Here is a 24,417-nt window from a genome sequence, read left to right as displayed (position 1 = left end):
TGCGGGTGACGTGCGCTTCTGTGGCTGCCAGTGGGCACATGGCGGTCACAAACACAACCAGCCGCCTGGTAACAGTTGCACCGCCACATTTGCAGTGGCATTTCGGGCAAATGAGAAGTGGGCAGGACTTGGCTGGAAAACTGGGCAGCAGGTGGAATGAAGATTTCGAAAGTATTCTTATAGGTTGCTAGTACAGCAATACAAATTATATTTGCTATGCAACTTCGTTCCAGTTACGTAATTAGTGCAACTAACATTTCGGATTTCTTTTACTATTTGTAATTATCTTGTAATTATAGCTTGTAATTTACTACACATTTATTTACATTTTATTGTAATTTAGTTTAAAGTTTAGCTGCCTTCCTAATAAATTTCTATGAACAGTTGTAATTTCTGCTAAAGCACTTAAAGTTCGATACACCCAGTAGCATATCTTCCTTTCGAACAACATCTTTTGGGCAATCGGATCGCAGAACACAGGCCGGAATCCTCTCATTGATAACATATCCCGGCTTACACACACAAGGAGCTCCGCACATCTTGACGCAGGGTCCATTGCCGGAGTACTCGCAGGTTTCAGGACATGCTACAGGACACTCCGTCTGAGTTCCGTTGGCCGTACAGTCAACTTTAGGTCCTTGCCATCCCATGGAGTCGATGGGTTTGAAAAGTAATAGAAGGCCCAGACAGGCACAGATCTTCAAGCTCCACATGTCCGTCATTGTAGATGGGGAATACGTCTACCATTTTACCCTGATGTGTGCGCCCTATTTATTTCCATCCGTCTGATATTTTAGTATAGAAATTGAAATTAGATTTGCTACGCGATTTTGTTTCAGACCATTATACCATTTGTGTGACTTGCAGATATCAATGGAAAGACAATAAATCTTAAAAAAAAAAAAATAGTGTATTATGTTACTTAAAACAAAGGCGCGTCAGTGAGGGAAATATATTTAGTTTTCGTTGATCCTAGTATAAAATAAATGCTTTTTGGCAGCAGATTGTAGATTGTAGAACATTTTACAGCCTAATTAAACGATTAAGTACTATAAGTGTAGCCACTTTGATTTACTTCCCACCAGCGATTATTTTCGCTTAATCACTGTCAAAAACGAATATTGTGTTTCAAATTGATTCGTTTTGGCCTAAAGCCTTGAAATAGTTTTGAAACGGTTCGGCCAATTGAATAGAGACGCGAATCCTGCCAATTGACTAGCCCATCATGACTAGAATAACCAGACCCAGGAGTACCTCCTCAACCTGTCAGATTTCAGTTCATCGCATCGGGATGCCCAAGTGCCATGCCAAGATGCATAATTTCCCACATATTTTTTATATGGCTATAATATTTGGTTTTGCACTCTTGAGTCATCATTGCCGCCGACTTATTGCGAAACTATGCGAACTGCAAATTTCGCTGGCTATTTTTGCAGTTCTTATTGTTGGCATGCGCTGAGTGGCCAATAATATTTGCAATTATTTATTTCGCCTCTTGGGAGGGGGTGTGGAAGGTGGGGGGCTATTGCCAAACCGCTGAAATATGCGCCATGAATAATTCTCGGCGCACAGTGACTGCCTCCTCCCTCCGGCCCTCCTTGCTCTTCACCACCATGTGCGGAACGTGCGAAAAACTTTTATGTTCTAAAGATTCTGCAACTTTGAACTTTGGCGGCGACGCGGACATGACGACATAATTGCAATATGGCTAATGCAATCGCAATTGCGATCGCAAAGGCAAAACTCTTGCAACACACGCCCAACATTTGCTAGCAATTAATAAATTGAGTTCCCTTTTTTCGCTCTGGTCCCCGTATTTTGCCATGTTTATGAATGAAAATGCGCGCTTTCGTCTCAATTGGTGTCCAATAAATTGCAATCACACTCGTGCGAACACTAATTAGTTTGTAGATCAAAAATTATGATTAGCGACTAGCGCGCTGCAGCTGCTTTCGCGTTTTCGCAGCCTTGGAAAGTGCGTTGACCAACGCGGCGTATGCGCAATCAGTTGACAACCCACACACAAGCTCACAGTCTTGTTCTTGTGGCAACCAAAAGAAAATCGTTCTTCCTCCCATTCGGCTTCTGAATTCTGATTCTGCTTAGACAAATTACATTCGTCTATGCTCGCTGGCTTTATTGCTAATTATTTTTTCTTTTTGTATCTTTGCAGGTGAGTTTCCTTTGTGGCCAATCGATGGGAATCCATTCGAGAGTGAGATGTCATTTATGTTTAGTAAGAATTACAGTGCACTTTCGCAAATGAAAACCAGGAGTATTTTAAGAATTGTAACATTCAATTTGCACTTCATAACTGAGTGCTATTTAAAAAAGATATATTCATACTAGAGTGATCTTTTGAAACTCAAATATCTGAGTATAGGATTTGAAGGGTATTTCCAAATGTGGAATTTCAACTGTGTTCACTGTAATCTCCAGCTAACGAGGCCTTGTCTAATCGTTTCTCACCTCGTTCCCATATTGAATGTCCTTGGTTTCGCCGATTTGGGGGAAGGGTATGGCCACTGGAGGCATCCATGCAACATCACAACACAAACTTGACCGCCGACGCTGCCGAAAATATTGTTGTGCCTGCCATTAGTATTACTTTTTTCGGTGTTTTGGGAAAATGTTGACGTGCAAATTGCACGGCAAAAGTTTTCTCAATTTTCGTGTTCCTTTCTTTTTTTTTTTTTGCCGTCTGGAAAGAGTACGTCATTAGGAGGTACAAAATATTGCTGGCTATGCTGTTTATTTGTTTGTTTTACCAACGCGCGCTGTTTAATCGAAGGGGAAGGGAAGGGAAGGGCAAAGCCGATCCACGAATTCTCCGTTTTGCCATGAATTATTCATCCCTCGCTGGATGTGAGTGAGTGTATGTGTGTGTGCGTCTTGCTTATTTCAGTGTTTCATGCATAATTAAGCATTTCTGCAATTAAATGTGTGCGTGCGATTGTGCGGGTTCCAAAACTCAAACCCCAAACCCCAAAACCCTTTGAACTAACCAAACTTTATCATGGCACTCGATATTTATCCATTAACTTTGCAAAGTCCCAAGGATAAGCGTCAAATGGGATTTATCTTGACATTTTAAATGCCTTTGCTTTGTTTTGTTACTTTAACTCCTTTTACTAAATTTAAAAGATCCCATACTAAGAAACACAAAGAGTGTCACCTTGTGCATCTTATTAATAAATATGTTTAAACTATAATCACATTATTTGTATATTTCGTAATGTTTACCCAATAACTTAGAGATGCAAATCCTTGGGATTTCCTTTAAATTAACTACAAACAGGAAGAAAACAAAAATATCGTATGATTCGCACACAAATAATGCGGGACTTTAAATTGCTAGAATCTTGATGATTTTATCTAGATTTTTCCTGTTGCCACTTGGATACAAACTTATGGTGTTGTGATAAAAACTCAACAAAACAATGAAAATATTTAGCCCTGAATTGTTTGCCAAAAAATGTTCATTTTCATCTCCTTTATGCTTCGTTTTTTTTTTTTTTTTTTTTGCTTTCTTTTTGTAGTTTTTATTCTTGCCTGCTTATTATGCCTTGTTTTTTTTTTCGCCCATTCTAGCATTTTGCGTTGCCTTATTTTGTTTTGCCGGCAACAATAGAATAGCAGGCAACAACAATGCAAATTGAACGTAGCAAACTAAACATAACACACAGGCAGCCGCCTGCCTGCCTGTGTCCGACTTTTTACACAGATGTGTATATATATAGTACACTATATGTATATAGTATTTTTCACACAATAATGTGTAGAAAAACTTGCGAAATATTTTCCACTTGGCACGCAGCATGGCCAAAAGTCGTGTGTGTTTGTGCAGTTTACACTTTTAATTTTATTTATTTTTAATGCGATTTCGTTTGGTTTTGATAAAACAGAATAGAGAGTCGTCAGCTTACTCGCACAAAATTTAATGCAGAACGAGAATCCGGTCAAGTGTCTAGTCTTTATTCCACTTGGGGGGATCTGGAGACTGACTGCTTTTCTGGGTGACGATGCCAGGTCCAGTTAAATCTGAACCATTTCGTATGTAGGTGAGGTGTTCCTAGAGCTTAGCTAGTCATCCAGGGTGAGGTGAAATCTCGGGAAAATAAAACCCAAGTCCTATTGCTTCTAAATAGTGTGCCAAACATTTCGGCTCATGGGGGTGGATACACATATCTAAATAAATCTAAAATATCGCTGGGCCCTCGCCTTGCTATCATTGAAAATTCAATTTCAATTATTAGACCCGACTGTGTGTGTTTGTTGTTTGGCGAATAGTTTGAGGATGCTGGCCCCCGGCACTTAAATGTCACATTTTCCTATGTGGCTCATTTTCTTGGCTCATATTTTCGCAAATTAAATTTTATTGAGCGTATCGTTTGGGCATAATTAATTTTAATTGAGGACACTACCCACACAGACGGCCACACCCTTACGAAAAACACGGTCGTTTTGGGTCTATTTATACGAGTTGTTTCTCGGAAGGCGGATACCCTATGCAAAATGGGTAAGCCCGAACGAATCCCCCAAACTATTCCCACATTTTCCCGGAACATTCGGTCAGCACATCTATCTCTCTCTCTAATTAACTTTCAATTCAATCAGGCCTGCGTCCTGTGCAAAAATGGACAACTGACCTGACCACCGCCCATTGTGTTCTGCAGTGTAACAATCCTGCATGTGCATCCTGTTCCATTCGCACAAGTGCACTATCGAAAACGAATTCAACTTAGAGGATAGTTAGAACTAAGTTTAATTTGATTGCAAGCCAGATACTTGGATAAATAAACTATATCTTTTGATCTTAAGATGCTCTAGGATACCCCATTGTATTTCTAGTAATTCAACTGGATTCTTGTCAGCTATGATTCAGAAGGTTTTTAGATTCCACTGCTATTTTCTTTGAGTGCACACACGCACCTCACGCATGCAGCTACATAAAAGACCAGTCAACTTCAGTGGGATCTTTGTATGCAAAGCATGTCCGACAGCCGAGAGGAGTCCGCTTTGTTAGTGTTTTTGGGTTCTGTGTGGTGTGCTGTGCTGTGCTGAGTGTGTGTGTGTGATGTTGCGTGTGTCGCCCAATTGACTTTTGCTGTCGAGCAATTGTTTGGTTCAGGTAGCACTGAACCCCATCGCCCAGCAGCAACATCATCATCAGCAGCAGCAGCAGCAGCAGCAACAGCAACGCTAGGAGCAACATCAGAATCAGCAGCAGCAAGTGCATGGAAACCGCAGGCATTGAAGTCGACGCAGCCGTCACTCATTTGCATGCAACAGTTGAACAAAAGCAGCTTTAATTCAATTTCAGCTTCTGTTGCACTCAGTGGCCCGCCTGGCGCTTATTAGCTGCCATTGTTCATGGGAAGGAGCCACTCTGACTGCAACTGTGGCAACAATCAACGCCATGAAGCGCAAATTTGTCAGCACAGGCGGCTAAAAATCATTTTTCATCGACCAGTCGATCACTGAAAACTAATAACAGTATAATTACCGCAAGGGAATGCTTTTTCTACACGACCTAATATAGTTAATGCATCTTTAGCTAATGTTTTTTAAACCGCTTTTTTAATGTAACATAGATTACTCCATTTCTCGCAGTGTAGCGCAGAACTTGAGTTTAAAGAGTGCGAGAGAGAGCACGTCGCATAATGCCAGTTAAGTCGCTGACGCCCACCTGTGTCACTCAGTCAGTTGGTCAGGTGAACGTCACTTGGCCATTTCCACAATCGAGCAGCGCCCCCAAAACATTAGCCGCTCGACCAGTTTCAGTTTCAGTTTGTGTTTTTTGTTTTCCTATTCAGTTTGCCGGGTTGCTCTCAACACGCCGGACGCGAATCAAAAGCCTTTCTATACCTGCGACTGATAATGGCCTTATGAATCAGAATCAGTTAACGATTTGTGTTATCGCGGCCTTTTGTTATTGTTTACCCTGCTGATATGCCAGTGGTCGGGAAACTAATTCTAAGCTCAAAAGTAAACAGAAGCAACACCAAGAGTCTAAGAATAAATATGTAAAAGTGATAAGGAGCCGCACGAAAGCGTTGAAAGTTATTGAAAGGTGTGAAAATTTATTATTAATTCAAACGAAATTGTGCATTTAAGCTAAAACCAATTAAAAGAGAAATTTAATTAAAATTATGCAATTTAACTGCCGTCTGGTGAAAAATAAGTTAGGCATTTTAAAGTTCTTAACTAAACTCTACTTGCATTAGGAAAAAGCAACACAAAAGAATCAATTAAAGCCTTGACAAAGTGATAACTTAAAAGCTTTAACCCATAAATACCCAGAATTTTGCGATAATAAGTTATACTCAAACTAAGTGTGCATAAAGAAGTCGAATAATAATTCTCCTCCAAGAAAAAGTTATTAGTTTATCTTTGCAACTATAACTTGTGAAGGTCAAACGTGTCAGCAGCAATTAAAAGTTTGAAATAAAGGAATAATCTCAAGTGAAGAAAAATAAATCTAATACTGGCTTTTAGTTGCTAGCCACTACCAAATAGACATAAAAATGGTTTCTTGTTGGACAATCCCCCACACAAAAAAAAAAAAAACACGAACTATGTAGTGACTCATTCCATTGATAAGGCCAGGGGCCCAAAAGCAAACGTAACTGATTCGGCCAAAATAATATTTCTGATTTCAATGCCAGCATAGAATAGATGTTTTGTTGATTTGTCCGATGATGTATTTCCCCGCACCTCAGAACATGCTCCTGAAATTTGTTATTGTAGTTCACACATATTTGTTGCTTGATTGTTTGGTTGTTCGGTTGTTGTTGGTAGCTACCTGACACTTGTCAAGTTGCGATAACATGCGAAATTTCTGGCTAAGCTGCACCAAAAAGGCAATACCACTCTATGCATATTAAAAACTATAAAATAACGCTCGCCATAGATTGTTTTATTATATATCGTATTAATCTTTGGATTGTCGAGTGGAAAAACACGTTTTCAGTATTATGACCAAATTGGTAAAGAGCTCATTCAGTCGTTTATGCACTCAGAGAAACTTCTGCATTCTTTTTAAAAGATATAGTTTCAAGGAAAAGCTTATTTCGTGCAAATTTATCTGGTACTTACTGGTACTTACGACTAACTATTAATACTTGTTTCTTTTAAACCTTGGTCGGATGGCAAAATTTTGCGCAGTGCATTGAAACGATCGACGCAGCTTCTTGGCTCTTTTAATTTGTGCTGCTGGTGATCGCTGGTACTAGCATTTTTCCGCTGAATAGTTGTTGCTGGATGTTTTTCCCATTTAAATGAGTTTTGTCTATGACGTCTGCGTATTGTTTACAAATATACGTTTCAATTTGCAGCCCCATATACATGTACATTATACTATACATTATACATTATCCACCCACCCAGCGACACATGGCAAGCGATTTTCTGTTTGTTATTGCTGCGATGTTTCCCCCACGGATCCATTTGATTTTTCCTTCCTTTCTTTTTTTGGGGGTTCTTTTCGTACTTTTTCTATTTTTTCTTCTTTTTTTTTGGATTCATGGCGCTTGCATAATCCTCGCTTGTCGAAGCTGTCAGCAATGTTGCCACTGCAGCTGTTATTGGCATTCAAATGAATATGTAAACGTCGCATCTCGTAGATTGTTTTCGCCAAATCGAAACGATAAACAATGCGAGTGGTCACGATTCGAGGTGCAAAAGTCAGCAGGTAGCACGTTTCTAATAATTTAAATGCAACTGCTTCTTGCGCGCGATGAGTCACTTGATAAGCCAGACAAATTATGAGTTCTTGAGTGGGAAACCTTGAATGTAATCTTTAAGTCAAGAGTCTGCCTTTTTGTAGTTAATTTATATGTGAAAGTAATCCCCTTCTTAGTACCCCAAGAGGTAACAAGGATCAATTTATTTATTTCGGTCACAATTTGATTTACTGCGCGGCTCGGAAGATAAACTGCAAATGAAAGTTAATGTTTATGCAGCCGCAGACAAATTGCCAGGTTAAATGCGATGCCTCGTACGACAAGCATCGATTATGTCGAATTGTAACGTTAACAGCATCCTGTTTCCTGTCTTGCCAAAAGGAAGTTGGCCCACACAGACACGGACACCCACACCCACACCCACACCCACACACACACACACACTTACACTCAGGGGGCAACATCAATGTAGCATACTTTGCGGCGCGTTGATTCGTGTATGGCTGCCGGCATACGGCATACATAATTGATGTGTACTCTGAAGTAACCATGCCAAACTACCACACACACTTCTGCGGCTGCGGAAGACTGGGCTACAACTTCCGCCACAACTTCCGCTCCGCTTTGAATGATTAGTTTTGGCCATGGCAGTGCTCCTCCTGGCCGTGAAATCAAACTAAGTGCTGGGCCAAAGTCCTTTATTTTTCAACTGTTCCGCCTGGCTGGGCTCCACTCCCTCCCCGTCCCTGTCCCTGTCCCTCTTCCTGTGTGTGTGTGTGTATATAGTTTTGCCGCTCAAGGTTTTAGTTTTGTCAACATCCCTGGGATATTGTGGAGTGTGTATTTGTTCTATTTATTGATTCGTCAAGGGGTTGCTCGTCCTTTGATTATAATTTACATAATGGCAACAAGTGGAATGGAATATTCGGAAATGTTTTCTCATTTGATTTCGCCAAACTTGCGGGTTCTACAAATCTAGATTATAATTTAATATAATTTCATTTGGGATTAAATGTTTTAATCTTGTTGCAAATTTGCATTCGTAATACTTATGTTAGTTTTTAGACTTGTCGTCAAAGGTATTACAAAACTAGTATCTAGTTTATTTTGAGCAAATGGCCAATTCCGCAATTGTTTTTCTATTTTAGTTGAAATATTTTAAGCCAACTAATTCTGGGCAATTGTCGCCTGTTCAATTGTTCTTTTCGATTCATTAAATTTCGCTTTGATGCAGTGGTTTCCTTTTCATTCTCGGTTCCTTTGTCAATTTGATTGTTTTGTCATTGCCCCAGCAGCAGCATTGCGCATACGCCCAGTTGACAAATTGTAATGGCCAAGGCGTTCTTGCTCTTGTCGCCGCCGCCATCTGCAGAGTGGGCGGGGCAAGGCGGTTGGCTGTTGGCGGAGGGTGAAGGGTGAAGGACAGAGGTAGAAGGAGATTCCCTGGCGATCGGGGCGGCGACGTCTTGGCCAAGAGAAACCACTTGCATTTCGCTGGCTGCTGAAGCGAAAATAGAATTTGGCAATGGCTTTGGTGGCTCCCCTAGTCCGTCGTCCGTTTATCTCAAAAGCATGTGGCTGCGTGTGGACATCATGTCGCGCCATCGCACACAGAGAAAACCAAACGCCACATTGGGGCATGCATCAAAGGTACACGGGGAGAAATATTAGTTGAATATAAACATAATATTGATGTTTCACTAATCTACGAACTTCTTTTGAAAAGTTCGCTCGAAAGATTGTCTTTTACTTAGGCATAAGATAAAGAGTTTCCTTAATTGTTTTCTGTGCATCCTGCTGCTGGGCAATGTGTTGTTGCTGCTCTGTTGGATGACTGGTATGTTTGTTTTGTTTGCTTGTTTGCTTGCCTGTTGCAGCGGCTGCCGCTTTTCCTGCTGGTTTTCTTTTGCTCTGGCGCTCGACTTAATGACCAATAAATGTCGCAGCGCATGCAAATGCAGCGGTCGGCACAGTTATCCATTTATTTGCGGAGCAATTTCAAATTTAGTTCAGATAAACAAACAAGGCGGCAGAAAGCAGAATGTGTGACAGATTCTCCGCCCACGCAGTGTTAAGAAAAGATATTTGGAGGCGACCTAAATGCGACAATTCGGCGGAACAGTCGAACGAACAGTCGGCGGGACCATCGTCGTAACATTCGACGGAACGAACAGTCAACGGGACAGTAGGCTGGACAGTCATCGGGACAGACGGCGTAACAGTCGTGATCCTCACTAGATCTCTAAAAATACCCAAATTCGGGGGGCGACAATGTATGAGAACCTTTTTAAGCCAACCAGAAATAACAATCAAAGGAAAAGGAAACAAAAATAAGTGCCAGAAATAGGTGGACATTTGACAAGTGCATGTCAGTTGGCTAAGAGCTGATAGATTTTGGCCATTATGCTGGGATGGTAGCTATTTTCGCCGCCGATCGGCTCTAAATAGTCGCCAGATATCGCCGAATATTGCATAATATGAGGCGTGTCTGGGAATGTCGCTTTCGCATGATGCAATGCATCCGCTTGCCAAGATTTTCGGCGCAATTTCGCCACTCGCAGTTCGCCAGTTCGCATTACTGTCGCCACCAGTTACGAGTAAGTGCAGCAGTGCGCCCAGTGATTCGGCAAATTGCAATTATACATTTATAATCTATGTATATCTCTCGGGCAATTCCCAAGCCAAAAAGTGCCGCAAAATCTCAGGCAGAACCAAAAAACCCAAGGCACACATCGACTAGCAAAGAATTTGAAAAATAAATACCAAGTACGCGCTTTGCTATGTTTTCTATGCGGGGGCGGCTGTGGGGACTGGGGATTGGGCCAACAAACTAGGTTACTTGGCAGTGTTTAGCATAAATAACTAGCACACCAGTGGCCACATCATCAGCAGCAGCAGCAGCAGCAGCAGCAGAACATCATCGGAAAAGCCACATTCAAATAAATAAATGTGAGCGTGGGCAGGAAAAACAGAGAGCGACCGATGAGGAAAGTGGAAAATCAAATTAACACCGAGTGTTAAGCCATTGCAAATTAATGAATTGGGTTGGCTTTAACTATCAAATGTGGGTGAGCTATGAACGATGAACGGGAATGACAATGGCAAATATTTAATGATGTCTTTAAAATATCAAAAAGCTTACTGTTTCATTAGCAAACAAGTTTGATTATGGTGAATTATTTAATAAGTACATTTGCCGCGCTTTTTGACAATTGGGTAAAAATGATAATGGTATAATTATGAGCCACAAAATATATTATTTTCAATTTATATAACATCAATATTAAGCAATTTAACTTTTCGAACCTTTAAAATTCAAATTTCTAATTCTAATTTGCAGAGTCGACGCAAAGCGTGGACGGCGGACCTGCATCGTGGCGTTTAACGCTCGATCAGGATCTAATTGACACGCTCAAGGGCAACTTTCCCAGCTGGTTCCAGGGCTCAGCCGGCGGAGGAGGAGGAGCAGGAGGAGCAGCCAGCAAGCAGAATCCGCAGCAGCACAATCACCAGCTGGCCCAGCAGAAGCATCACCAGCTGGTGGCCACCAGTGTCATACCCATAACCATTGACACGAAGCTCGCCGCCAGCAATACAAATACACTCCAGCAACATCAGCAGCAGACGGCCATCCTGGGCCACAGTTCGTCGTCAGCATCGCCCGCATCCTCCGTCAGTTCCAACTCGTCGAAGAAGTCCATCAGCAGCAGCCTGAGCAGCTGCAGCAGCAGCAGTAGCAACAGCAGCAGTTGCGGCAGCAACCATTGCAACTCCAAGTCCGTTTCCAGTGGAGCCAAGGGAGCCGGTTCAGCGACGGCGAGCAGGTTCCTCAACAAATCCACCTCGACGTCGCCCACCAAGAGCCTTTCGAGGACTTTAAAGGCCACCCAGAAGCCGAACGGCAACCACAAGGTTGGCCAGCTGGTCAAATCCGCCTCCCTGCACAGCCTGAGCAGCGGAAGCAGCGGGAGCAGCAGCGGAAACAGCGCCAGCGGCAGCTCCTCGCTGCTGGCCACCATCTCCACGTCGCCACTGACCACCGTCGAGCTCATCTCGAGCGCCGCCTGCAGTGGCCTCCTGGCCACCAGGCTCAGCGGCAAGGATTTGGAGCACTCCTTTCAGGACATAATATTGCTGCACGAGGCCTACGACGACATGTCGGAGGGTGAGTTGTGTGCCGCTCTTGAAGGATCTCCCTTGGCATCCGTCTCCGAAATATGATTTTTCTAATATCTGCTAACATTTCCAGGTGAGCAGCGTTTGCATGCGACGTTCCTGGGCAGCAGCGATGATGGCAACAACTCGGATTGTTACGATGCCAGACAGTCACCACCAAAGGCCATCGTGGACTCCAGTCCGCTGCAGCCAGCGATGGACAAGAATAAGGAATGTAAGTTGAACTAAAATCATAGTAATTCTGCGTTTTATAGCTAAAGACAGAAAGCTAAATATATAACCATCTAGTTAGCTGACAGCTGGCAATCAATCTACTTAAAAAAGCTTCACTGTACTCACAGAACCCTTCGGTTGTTAGCTCTTCGCTTGTTTACCCAATGTTTGTCGCCCACATTGGTCATCTTTCGGCGGCTGTTTGGCATTTGTCATCTGGTGCCTCCTGCTTAGTCATAAATGCCAGCCATAGCAGCCGAGCTGCCGAGCTGCGATGCCCATCACAGCGATCATCGGTCGCCAGAGTCATCATCATAATCCTCGGATGCCCGCCTCATTATTGACGTTCGCCTGGGGGGCAGTGAGTGGGGCGGGCGATGGTGGCTCTTACAAGGCGCACACAGTTTTAATGAAGCTGTCACGGCACAACAGGCACTTAAGGCGTACACTTGAGGTGCCACGCCCCTTCGCCAGCGGCCAGCGGTCGAAAACTCATTCAAAAATTGTTTTTGTATTTTGTCAACAGTTTTCCGTTCCGTTCTTGTTGGCTGGCCTACATATTTGCTTGGCATTTTGAGTGAGCAGAAATATTCTTATTAATTTTGAATGGCCCAAGATGACAGGCCCAGTGTGTGGATATAGCATATACATTCGTGTACTATATGTGCTGCATAGTCGCTAATAGTTTTGACAGCTCTTGTCGCTTGCACATGCACGATTTTCGAGGTGTAACCGGAAATGGGTGATAAACTTCACACGCCCTGACCCTGACCAAAAAGACTCTGTGAATCCGAATGTTTATGAGCTGGCAGGGTTTATTTCTCGCCGAAAACTGCCAAAAATGTATGGTGAAAATTTCCGGCAGGCGCTCAACGAGTTATCCAACAATAAACTGCATATTTAGCAACAACCACCAGTTCACGCTGCCTGTTGGTCAGTTCGATTCAGGGTGTGTGTAAACATTTTGCGAAAAACATTTATTATAAACACATGGCTGGCAGTCAATGATGGCGGCGCTGCAGAAATGTTTTGACAAATAAACACGATGCACGCGACTCGGAAAAGCAGGGAAAAGCGGAAATAGACGGCGGCAGGGTGACAGTTGTAAAGGCATTTTTACATGCCACTGCACAGTGGTTCGTAATTACCATATACATATATATTAACTTGATTTAAATATAATAAGGCTTTTTATATAAGTATCAATAATTTATCAAATAAAAATTTGAAAAAATGTTAATACTTTTTCGAGCAATCTACTGCGCTTACTGGCCCACTGTGCCTGCCCCTTGCTGGGTTTTTTTTCGTGCATTTGCTGGGATGATGGCGTCTTGGTTTACTCAGAGCAACGTTGATCACGTAATCGATTTTATAATACAACATATAGGCACGCAGTTAGGCGAACTCATTTGTGTGAACTCACTGTTTCTCTCTCTTTCGGCCAGCTTTTCCCGCTCTGCGTGGAGATTTTCAGCACTTTTTTCGACAATTGTTTACCTGACCTTCGCCACAGCCACTGGGTTTTCTCGAAGGCGAAGGGCAGCTGACCGCAGCGAAATACACACATTTATTGCCTATCGCATAAAAACTTTTATGTGTTTAATTTGGAATTTATGTTATTGTTTTTATCAATCGAGGGTGTTGGATCTGGAGGTGTATGTGGTGTGTATCGACGAGCAGCAAGAGCACATTTCGCGCATAATTAATTTACGTTGGCGACAGTGTTTCGTCACCGAGAAGATTTTCCAGTGTTACAAGGCTAAAAACTCAAGTGTTTTCCCAGTCTGCCATAAACAACAACAAGAATTTGTTTTCGGGTATTTTTTTGTTTTTCGCTGCTATTGCTGTTGGTGTTTTGCACACATTTTTGTGTGGCACACTTCAATCGTAAAATCGCCAACAGCTGCCATCGTCGTCTGAGACAATTACGCGCCTTGGCAGCTCTCTTGGCTTTTTATGATGATTTCCGTCAAAGAGCCCAAATTACTTTAATAACGTCATCGTCACTTTGATGTCGACTTTGTTGTGGCGTCAAGTGTTTTTTCGGTGTCTACCTAGGCAGCAACAACACCGAAAATTAAATACAACGACTAAAATTTTGCGACTAACCCACTTACTTAAATTGCACACTGAATGCACACCAACCGCAGAAGTCGAAAGTGCAGGATACCGAAAGAGAACTATGCACTACTGTGCACTGTGAAAAATGTTGCTCAAATAACTTCACTTTTAATTGGCTTATAACGAAAAAAAAAGGCAAATAAGAGTAAATTAAAGGCAGTCGTTTGGGAACTTAAAGGATATTCCTGTGGTGAGCATCGAAAACCTCTCCCAAAACTGTATGAGAAATGGTTAAGAATTTCTGCTCGTACTGCATCTCTGCAGATTTCCGGTCTTAAATGCTTATTCCTGGTCTTGGTTAGTAGCCGCAACCACACCAGCCGGTGCACTGCCCTTCGCCTCCGGGTGGCTTTTGTTGCCCGGAATCGCCGTGGGGGCATAAGATTTTGTATTTTCGTTTCATTTGCGGCTTTGGCTTTATTTACCTTCGGCTACTTCCAGCCTTCTGTAGATGGACGGTGCCCACTCCTCCACACTCCACACTTTTGCCAATGACCTGCGCCTTAATGGGCTTTATTTCGTTTTAATTACATGGCTGGCTGGCCATTTTGTGAATCAATTTCGACAGTGCCCGGAATGCTAATTGAAGGTAATGATATTAGGACAGCAGGTCGTATGCTTAATATGCCAAAACATTCTCTCGAGACTGAAATTACATTATACAATGCTCGCACGCATTTAATCGGCCATTCGGATTTAATGTTGAAAGGATAATGTCCCATTAATTGATTATTTTATACGCTTTCCGATTATAATTAAAGCAACTTCGAGAGAGCATTGTCTCATCTTTCAAAGTCAAATCGTGAGCTTATGGAGATTCCTTGTTCCTCGTTTCCGATTATTTATTTTCCATCAGTTTGTCACGCGGTCCTCGCTTCACAGCGGCTTCCATTGACTGGATGCCACGTTAATTGACATCAATCTGTTATTTAGCCGCCCGGAGCAGTGGCAATCTAATCAGATTATTACGCATACGCCCCATGGGGCCACACCTTCGTCGCCAGTCGGCAGCTTCTGACTTTGGCTTCGGTCCGGGCTTAAATATTTAATTTTCCAGCCCGAACTTTTTACTCTTGGGTGTGCGTATATATATATATATATGTATATATTGTTCACACCATAATAGCCCGCACATAAAGATATTAAAAACTTTTCCTTTTTTCGCGCTGCCTTGCTCCTCCCATTCACAGCTGCCTCTCGACATTTATTGCCATTGCCCTGGCATTGTCAAAAAGCTAGAAAAAGGCAAAGTTTTCGCCCAAAATTATTTCCCCCAGCTGTTTCGAGCACTTCTTTATGGGATTCCTATGCTTGATCTCCACTCCCCCGCGAATTGTTCTATAATTTATGATTTTTGTGGTTTTTGATTTGTTGCTAACAAGTTGTCGGCCAGCTATGGTGCTATGCAGCTTACCAAACTTTTTCTCCCAGATCTCAAATTGAAGTTCAATAATTTATTATTAGGCATAGAAAACGTATATTTTTACATCATTGATTGGTTACTAACACTATTTGTTGCTTAACTAACTTGCTTCTTTGGTTCTCCATATTTTGCAGCGCTCAAAGTGAAGCTCATGGTGCGACGTCCACACTCGCAGCTCGTCGAGCAGGGCATCATACCATGTAAGTAGAGGGTTCCGAAAAGCAGATTCTATTCCTGCCCCGGGTCACAGCATTTAGCCGCTTAGTCAGATCGATAAAATACACATTAACCTCACTTAGCCGGTTCAGAGCATCTGCTGGCGTCCAATTCATCGGCAGCCAAAAAGGATATGCAAATACTGCCGTCGAACATTTCATTTCAATGGCTTTCAAATTTATGCGCAAGGAAAAGGCGAAGCCGAAGAAAAGAATCCTGGAAAATACGCAAATTTACAAACTAATTCAAAGCCCTCAACGCAGCCGAAAGTGAATTTGAATTTAGATGATAAATTTGTAGCAATGCTGAGGCGCCAAGAGCCGGGGAAAAAAAGCTGAGCCAACTTTTGGGCACTGGATCAGAAATACATTTTGTGTATCCAAATAGGAATAATAGGGGTTCATCGACGTGGCTAGGAAATGCATTAAGTGTATTAGATGTTTATGAGCAGATGATGTTTTCATATTCCCTTTACCTACATTTGTAAGCATCTGAAATAGCATCTTCCTTTTTAGGGAAACTAATTTCTTTGTTCATTTAAGTAACTTCGTTTAATTGTAATTTCTGAATTGCCTAACCAAATGTTTGTATATATTCAACAGCTCTGAAAACCTCGCCCGCTATCCACGAACAATGCAAGCAACTGGAGCGCGCCAAGACCAGCGATCTGCTGAAGGCGAAGATCCAGCAGCGACCGAATCGCGAAGATCTCGAGAGGCTGCACATTCTCGAGGAGGACGAGTGCCACATCGATCCCAGTTTGGCGGAGAAGCAACGGATGCTGAAGAAGGCTCGCCTAGCGGACCAGCTCAACTCTCAGATTCAACACCGTCCTGGTCCACTGGAGCTAATCAAAAAGAACATCCTGCATACGGAGAAGCCGATCGAGAAGATAGTCAAGGAGGGACTCGTATCCTTCAAGGCAACCAGCGAGGGCCTGCTCACGAGGCCGCAGCATCCGCACAGTTATGTGACCTTCGATGATGATTCCCTGAGCTCAGAGAGCGATACAAGGCAGACACCGCCGCGTTTGGATGAGGCTATGGTTGCCACCTCTAGTTCACCCACCGATGTACTGCAGGCGGCGGCTGCCTCGGCGGGAATAGTGACCATGGCATTGACCATGCCCACAGCTGGTCAACTGGTGGTCACCTCGCCACAGATTCTTCCCCAGCAGCAGCAACCGAAGGCTATAGTGGTGCCAGCACCAGTGCCACCACCTCCGCCGCCACCACCACCACTGCCCATGGCCAGTATCATCAAGGTGAAGCAGGAGACGGCCAATCTGTACGAGGAACTCTGCCAAAGTGTTACTGGTACTACGGCAAGTCCGGTCAATCATCTGTACTCGCCCTGCTCCCTAGCCTCTAGTACTTCCACACTAAGTCCGCTGTCTTCCATCGCCTCTCCGCCACCACCACCGATGACCACCACACGACTGCACCTTGCTCCCGTGTCCGTGAAGTCTGATGCTCCCGGGAAGGATAAGAACCGTAAGAAATCCAAGTCCAAGCCCGTGTCCAAGGCGCGCACCATTAAATTCCACGAGTACAAGGGTCCACCGAGTGCCGCCGGGCAAAAGCAGGATCAAACGCAGCCGGAAGAGACCTCCTACCAGCTGATGTTGGAGCAGCAAAACTGTCTGCTAAAGTTCCTGGAGAACCTCAACAAGAATCAGTCCATCATCCCAGCGCCCAGTGCGCCGGGTGTTATGCTTCCAGCAGCTCCTGGTGCGACCAATAACAGCATTACGGTTACTACAAAGACGGTGCCAGCATTGGCCTCGCAATCCGCTCCAGCTCCAGCTCCCATCAGCCTGCCCAATACCATATCCATAACGAGCAGTTCCGGAGGAGCCCCACTTAATTTTGGAGATGCCACCATGTTGACGCCCACGCCGGCGGCCACACCCACACCGCCCACTCTGTCGCTGATCGCTGCACCACAACAACAGTTGCAGCTGCATCAGCAACACCAGCAGCTGCACCAACCAACTCCAGTGCAACACCCACCACCACTGCCCTCGCCAGCGCTTTCGGTCAGCTCCTCGATTCCGCCCAGTCCGGCCACCAGCTACGCCGAATCCACCACCAGTTCCATCACAGACTTGGCCCGACTGGAGAAGATGAAGGTCTCTGACCTAAAGCAGCATCTCAAGCGCAGGAACTTGCCCGTTTCCGGTCCTAAACCACATCTGATTGAGAGGCTGAAACCGTATCTGCCCCTGGAGCCACTGGATAGCAATGTAACACCCGCTCCGACCTCCAACAACAGCAACACCACGCCCGAGGTGATCACAATTAGCGATGCGATGGACACGAGCAACTGCGGTTTGTTGGAGCAGCCTCCACCGGTGACCATGTTGGTTTCAGATGCAAGCATGGAGCACGAGCAGATGGATGTGGTGCAGCAACAGATGGATAACACACATCCAATGACGCTGCAGACCATTCTGCCTCCACAACCGCAAACTGCAACCATAATCCTGACCAACGAGGAATTGCTGAGGGAGCAGCAGCGCAAGATCGACGAGTTGCAGAGGCAATTGCAGCGATCGCAACAGGAACTGCAGAAGATACGCCAGCGGCAACAGCAGCAGCAACATCAGCAGCAGCAGACGGTTACCGCTCAAGTGGTGAATGCATTGCCTTCGCAGCAAATCACGCTGATCACCACGACCTCGAATGGGCCGCAGCAAACACTGACTGTAATGCCGCAGCAAGTGGAGAAGAATTTTCCCGCCAAAGTGACAGTGAAAGCTACTGGAGGCAATAGCAACCATAAGGTAAATGGACTGCAACAACAGGGATCCGCAGCCAAGAAGCCAGCCAGCAGCAACTCGAACAGCAATAGTAACATTTCCTCATCGAATCCGCCACCAATCAACCAGAAAATGGTGGTCAAGCAGCAGCTGGAGGCTAAAATCCAGAAGCAAAAGGCAGCGGCAGCAGCCGCCGCACAGCAACAGCAGCAGCAGCAACAACAACAACAACAGCAGCAGCAGCAGCAGGCACTGCAGCAACAGCAACAACAGCAGCAGCAACAGCAACAGGTGCGCCTGCTCACGCAAAAGACACAAACTGTATTCATTCCATTCAACAACAACAATCACATAAATAACGCTTCTGCCAAGACAACGACCAAGAAATCCAATGTGCCCGCCAACAATACAAATACAACCACCGCAACCATGATGCAAGCAGCCAAGCCGGCGGCAGTTGCGGCGGCAGCAGCCTCGCCAGGCAATCAACACCACAATAACTTGGGCCTGCTGTGGAACGAAGGAAATCAGACCATACTACTGCTGGGTCTGAATGATCAGCACATGACGGCGCACACGCTGGGCAATATCAGCTTGACGGCCACCACCACGACAACAGCAGCACCGCCAGCGGCTACTCCAGTTGCAGCATCTACGATAGCTCCGCCAAAGAAGATACTGAATGGCCACCAACGCACAAACTCCCTGCCCAGCATTGTCTTTCCCATCGAAACCAAGTCCATCATTACACAGCAACAGTTGCAACAACTCCAGCAGCAACAACAGCAGCAACAGCAATTCCAGCCTGTCCAGCAGCCAAAGCAGCAGCAACTCAACCAAGTGGACATCAAGCCCGCACCAGCACCACCGCCGCAGTACGAAGAGGCCACTAAGCAGCTGGCGGCCAGTAAGGCGGCAGCATTGAATGGCCTCCTACCGCTGGTCAAGATTAAAGAGGAGCCCGTTCAGTCGCCCGCTCCTAGTGCAGCTCCTCTGCCGCAGACAGCTCCTCTGTGCAAACGCAAGACGGCAAGCATTAAGTCCGAACAAGTCAGCGATGTTCTGGACATACTAATCAAGCAGGGTGAACTGCCGGAAAGTGCTGCTCTGGAGCCCATTACACCGCTGACGCCGCTGCCCGAGTTGTCCATGTTCAATGGAGCCACGCCCACCACTGCGGCTGGTGGAGCCAGCATAGTACCGCTGGTGCCCAAGCTGGAGACGCCAGTCACGCCAGTCCAAAACCTCGACGTGGCCATGGACACAAATGTGCAGCATGTAGGCTTCGCCAGCAATCAGGCCCCGAATCATGTGTTCATCGAGAGCATAGACATGGCCTCGCCCCTGCAGACCGATTCAAGCGCCATTGATGCTGAGAGCGTGGCCAAGACCTTAGATATTTTCCTAGAGCAGCATCATGCCACGCCGCCACCGAGCACACCGCCCAAAAGTTGCCACAGCGGTAGTGAAAAGCCAAACAGCCCGGATGCCAAGCTCAATCACTTTGATGAGTACGAGCTGCTGGAGCTTATGTCGCAGCAACTTGAGATGGACATGGGAGATGACTCCAGTGGCTATTGTCACGCCTCGGCGGCGAAGAGTAGCAACAACAACGGCAACCTGCGACGCGATCTCAATCCCAGCCTGCAGCCGTCCATCAATGAGCTGCTGGATGCGAGCAGTCCGGACAACGTGCTGCTGAACAATAACACGGGTGCCGATGTGGACTTCGACGCGGATAGCTTTGTGGCCCAACTGAGTCAGCACGTCACTGGAAATGGCAACAGTCCTGGGGTCAATTGCAATGGATCCATTGAATCCTCGTCGTCGGCGGTGAATAGTCACTTTGGGAGCCACAGCACACCAATGGATTGCGATGATTTCGAGAGTACACTCAACTCTTTTATGCAGGCGGTGACCCAACCGCAGGCGGGCCAACACGTCGAATACGCGACGTCGACGAGCATGGCCAATGGAACCGGAGGAGGAATGGGCGTGGACAACGGCACCGGTGGGGCAGTGGACGCCTTCAATGCTAGTGGCGATATATTCGATCTGTTCAACATGGACGATTACAAGATGAACTGGGCGGCGGGAGATTTTACAGTCTAGGCGGTTTTATGTATTCATATGGCCCTCAAAGCGGCAGGGCAGAATTTTCTAGAATTCATTAATATATTTTCCCAACTTTGTTCCGTATCGAGAAAAAACAAAACTCACAATCCAGCGTGGTGCTCACTTTTCTGAAAATATTCCTGAAGAATTCGTTTCGAAGAAAGCAAACACACACACACACAAACAAAACAAAACAAAACAAATCCTATTTATTTTCTAAATGCATTTAAAACATTTGAACGTCAGTTGAAATTTCGAAACTTTACTATTTCCAAGAAAAACTAAAAAGAATGCCAAAATTGCCGGGAGTTACACTCCAAAACCATACTTTTGCACCCTTTCCTGTATAAGCAAGAAAAACAAAAACCACAAAAAACTACAAAAAACAGCCAAAACATTTAGAAAAGCATAACAAGTAAAACTTATCATAAACTATCATTAAAACGTAAGCCTAAAATGTTGTAAAGATCGATAAAGAGAGAAAAGAAAAAAACAAAAGTACATGTTTCTAATGAAGGTCATTCCAATTTGAGAATAATGCGAGTGAAATCTAACTAACTAAACCGAATGGAAGAATGAATGAGTTGAGTCCAGGATGCGGATGCGGATCTGCAGAAGAAGAAGAAGAAGGAGGAGGAGGAGGGAGAGAAAGCGGCAAGGGAAAGAGAAATTAAGCTAATCAAAAAATTTATGAAAATCGTAAAAAAATATATTCTTGTTGTGAGAACGACTTAAGTGAAACACATTCAGTAATTTTGTTTTAAGTTCTATTTAAAATGAAATGAATTAAATTATTTAAAGCCTAGGCAGTGCTTAATTCTAATTTTAAAGCAAAATTAAATGAAATATTTAAAACACGATTTGAGAAGTATTTCCTGAAAGGAAAGAAAAAGCCTTTAAAGTAGTCGAAGCCACAAACCAGTTAAATTAATTTTAAACTCGGATCAATTTCATTTAAAATGTTAGCCAAAATATATATTCATATTTCTTTTGTTTTGCATTCTTAGGCACAGCGAATTCCGTTACTTAAACTAATTCTAATGAAAATATATTAAAAACAATTAATTTAGCTACTTCGTAAAGTAGTTAAATCCTGCGGCGTGTACTTAACGCACATTTTGTAACCGTGTCTATCGCAATTCGGAATTGTAATCGTTCATCTTTCGCAAGCACGCAAATTTGGCTAAGTGTATTTTGTAAATTGGGAGCATGCCAAGCATTCGGACGTATATTTGAGTGTAGGGCTCAATAAAATAAATTATAAATGTAAACTGAGAAAATTAATTGATAAGCAATGGACACATTTCAATAGGAAAACAGCAGAAGAAAAACCCCAATTCAAAATTGCAAAATGTGAGGAACTCAATACACCAATAAATATATATATATTTTTGTATAAGCAAATATATATACTCTACGTTTAGATCTAGTCTAAAATTTCACACAATTCACCCGCAGAGAAAAAGTTATTCATCACTCAACACTTGTTTACATTTGCAATAATCTGATTTAGAGTTGGATTGTAAGCTTAAAGTATATATTTATCATCGACGCGCTTTAAACACAAATGAGAACGTTTCCATTATAACAATTCATATATATTAATTTAAGGAGTACGTTTATTGTTAGTATCAAACTTAATTACCATAACTAAGCTTATTGTTTGATTAATTCTAAATTTAATTACCTAATTATCTAATTTAATATGTTGGCTTGAACAATTTTTGTGCGTTGCGTTTAAAAGAGATTTCATTTAAATACAATACAGAATAAACTCAATCACGTCATGAACTATGTGTATTTTTTTGCAACAAAAGGATAAGAGTCCATATAATAATACTACATACTACAAGTGATATACCGATATACTTATGTATACATATATAGATACATATGTGCATGAAATTAATGCGTAAATAAAACATTATTAATTTTTCCAAAAATTCAGTGGCCAAAACACTCGGACTTCATTTACTTACCAAACTGATTAGAGAACGCAAACAAAAACGATTTGGCCCAGTGCCTTATCAAGCTTTGAACTCTGCGTAGGATAATAAATACGCATTTAAGCGCATTACGCCCCGTCGCTAGTTTAATTCCACATTAAAATTAAAATCAATGACAGAATAATACGCAATCATAATGATTTTATGGCAGCCACAGCGGCATCAACAACATCAACAAAACAAGGCTTATCATTAGCCAAAGCGGCCATTCCTTGATTGGCGGCCCACCGCCCACTTTGGGCGTTGGGGGCGGGGCCCTGGCCGAAAATCTAGTTGAGTTGAGTTGTTTATTTTTAGACCCGAAACGAAATCAGCAAACAATATGACGCAAAATTGCAGCAGCAGTGGCAGCCATGAGTAGCCATGGCAACAATTGTCGGATATTCCATAGTTGGACGTCTGCCAAGCGTTATGGCTTACAGCTCGAGGACAAGAAACGAGCACTCTGGGCAGTGTGGAGCACAGGACCTCCTGCTATGCAGTGCTGTCCCACACAGACCCAATCTGCTTCAGAATATCCCTTGAAAGTGAACCTGTCTTCGTCGGCGGAAGGAGGTGAATCCTGCCTATTCGTCGGACTTGAAGTCAGATTTCAGTTGGCTTTGATTGGAGTAACAATAGGTTTGCATAATTTTAGACTGTTTTCTGCATTTCAACTAAGCAGCTATATTTAATTTTGAATGGCTTTCAATTAGCTGCAAGGCTCTTTGTCGATTTCCTCTATTGTACATTTGTTAAATCAAACTGAAATCAATAATCAGCAATCCAGGTATAATTAAGCATGGCTTCAACTAGTCCTTTATGAGCAGCATCCCATTCACTGGTTTAATTAGGGGCTCAAGTGCCTACCCGCAGAGTTCTGTAGTATTAAGCTTAGGTAATCAAGCATTGTTCGAAAATTCAATACTGCTTAAAGCATTTAATTTAGAATCGTTGTCCGATCCGCATTCTCACCAATTAAGCCATTACCTTTAATATCCATGGCAATTTATGCACCTATTCTGCGTTGTTTTCGGCCATTGTTGCTGGCAGCCACAGCGAAAACAACGGCGTCAACATTCCACAACAGCTGCAATATGTGCCAGCAACAGTTGCCCAGCAGCAGCACCACAAAAAAGCCATCCAGCATCACAGCACCACCGCACCACCCACGCGAATCCACGACCACCCATTGCGAACTAAATTTATACAGCGCTGACTGTAATTTGCGTTATTAAAATGGCGTCAGTTGCTTACCAAAGCGAAAAGTTTCACCACGCCCCCATCATCGTCAGCAGGTCCTTGGTCCTTGGTGCCTCGTCCTGGGCGCTGAGTCCTTGTCACAGGAGCCCTCTGCTGCCGTTTCCACGCTCGTCTAATTGTGTTTGAGCTGCGCTACAAATAAGCGACCTCCGATGGCCAGTCGAGTAAATTGAGATTTATTTCTGCGAATTTCGAGTTTAGCTAAGACACAAATAGGTTTATGGCAGGAAACCAGCAGAATGGCTAGTCCTGTGATGATGATTGGGGCGCCTAGTTGTGGGTGTCTCTAGTTATATTTCCCTTTGCTAATATTTAAATTAGAGAAAACACTTACTCACTATTTACCATTGCTTAAAGTGTAAGTATTGCAATCTATACTCTTTGCCTTTAGAACCTTTGTCCAACTTATGGACTTATAGTGGAATCCCCTGATCACCGCCCTATAGAGGTTTCCTAAAC

The 24,417-nt window shown here is 43.7% G+C and overlaps 2 protein-coding genes across 4 annotated transcripts in view; one reads left to right on the top strand and one right to left on the bottom strand.

Moving 5' to 3' along the window:
* Mrtf (Myocardin-related transcription factor) overlaps positions 1 to 22,880 on the top strand; it is a 48,922-nt gene extending 26,042 nt beyond the window's left edge. The window contains exons 1-5 of one of the 3 annotated variants that reach the window (NM_001144406.3): positions 5,815 to 6,073; positions 11,026 to 11,850; positions 11,935 to 12,075; positions 15,753 to 15,818; positions 16,437 to 20,806. In NM_001144406.3, the coding sequence (NP_001137878.2) occupies positions 11,841 to 11,850; positions 11,935 to 12,075; positions 15,753 to 15,818; positions 16,437 to 20,707 (4,488 nt within the window). In that variant the 5' untranslated portion in view covers positions 5,815 to 6,073; positions 11,026 to 11,840 and the 3' untranslated portion in view covers positions 20,708 to 20,806. Of the gene's footprint in view, positions 1 to 5,814; positions 6,074 to 11,025; positions 11,851 to 11,934; positions 12,076 to 15,752; positions 15,819 to 16,436 lie in introns of those variants that run through there. The other 2 variants (NM_001259651.3, NM_001144407.4) reach the window with 2 other exon arrangements.
* Acp62F (Accessory gland protein 62F) lies at positions 267 to 745 on the bottom strand. Its single transcript, NM_079168.3, has one exon. The coding sequence runs from the start codon at positions 720 to 722 to the stop codon at positions 375 to 377; it is 348 nt and encodes a 115-aa protein (NP_523892.1). The 5' UTR covers positions 723 to 745; the 3' UTR covers positions 267 to 374.
* Positions 22,881 to 24,417: the final 1,537 nt, after the last annotated feature.

The sequence above is a fragment of the Drosophila melanogaster genome, chromosome 3L (assembly GCF_000001215.4).
Source record: "Drosophila melanogaster chromosome 3L".
Classification (NCBI taxonomy): Eukaryota; Metazoa; Arthropoda; class Insecta; order Diptera; family Drosophilidae; genus Drosophila; species Drosophila melanogaster.
This window is presented reverse-complemented; position numbering and strand designations above follow the sequence as displayed.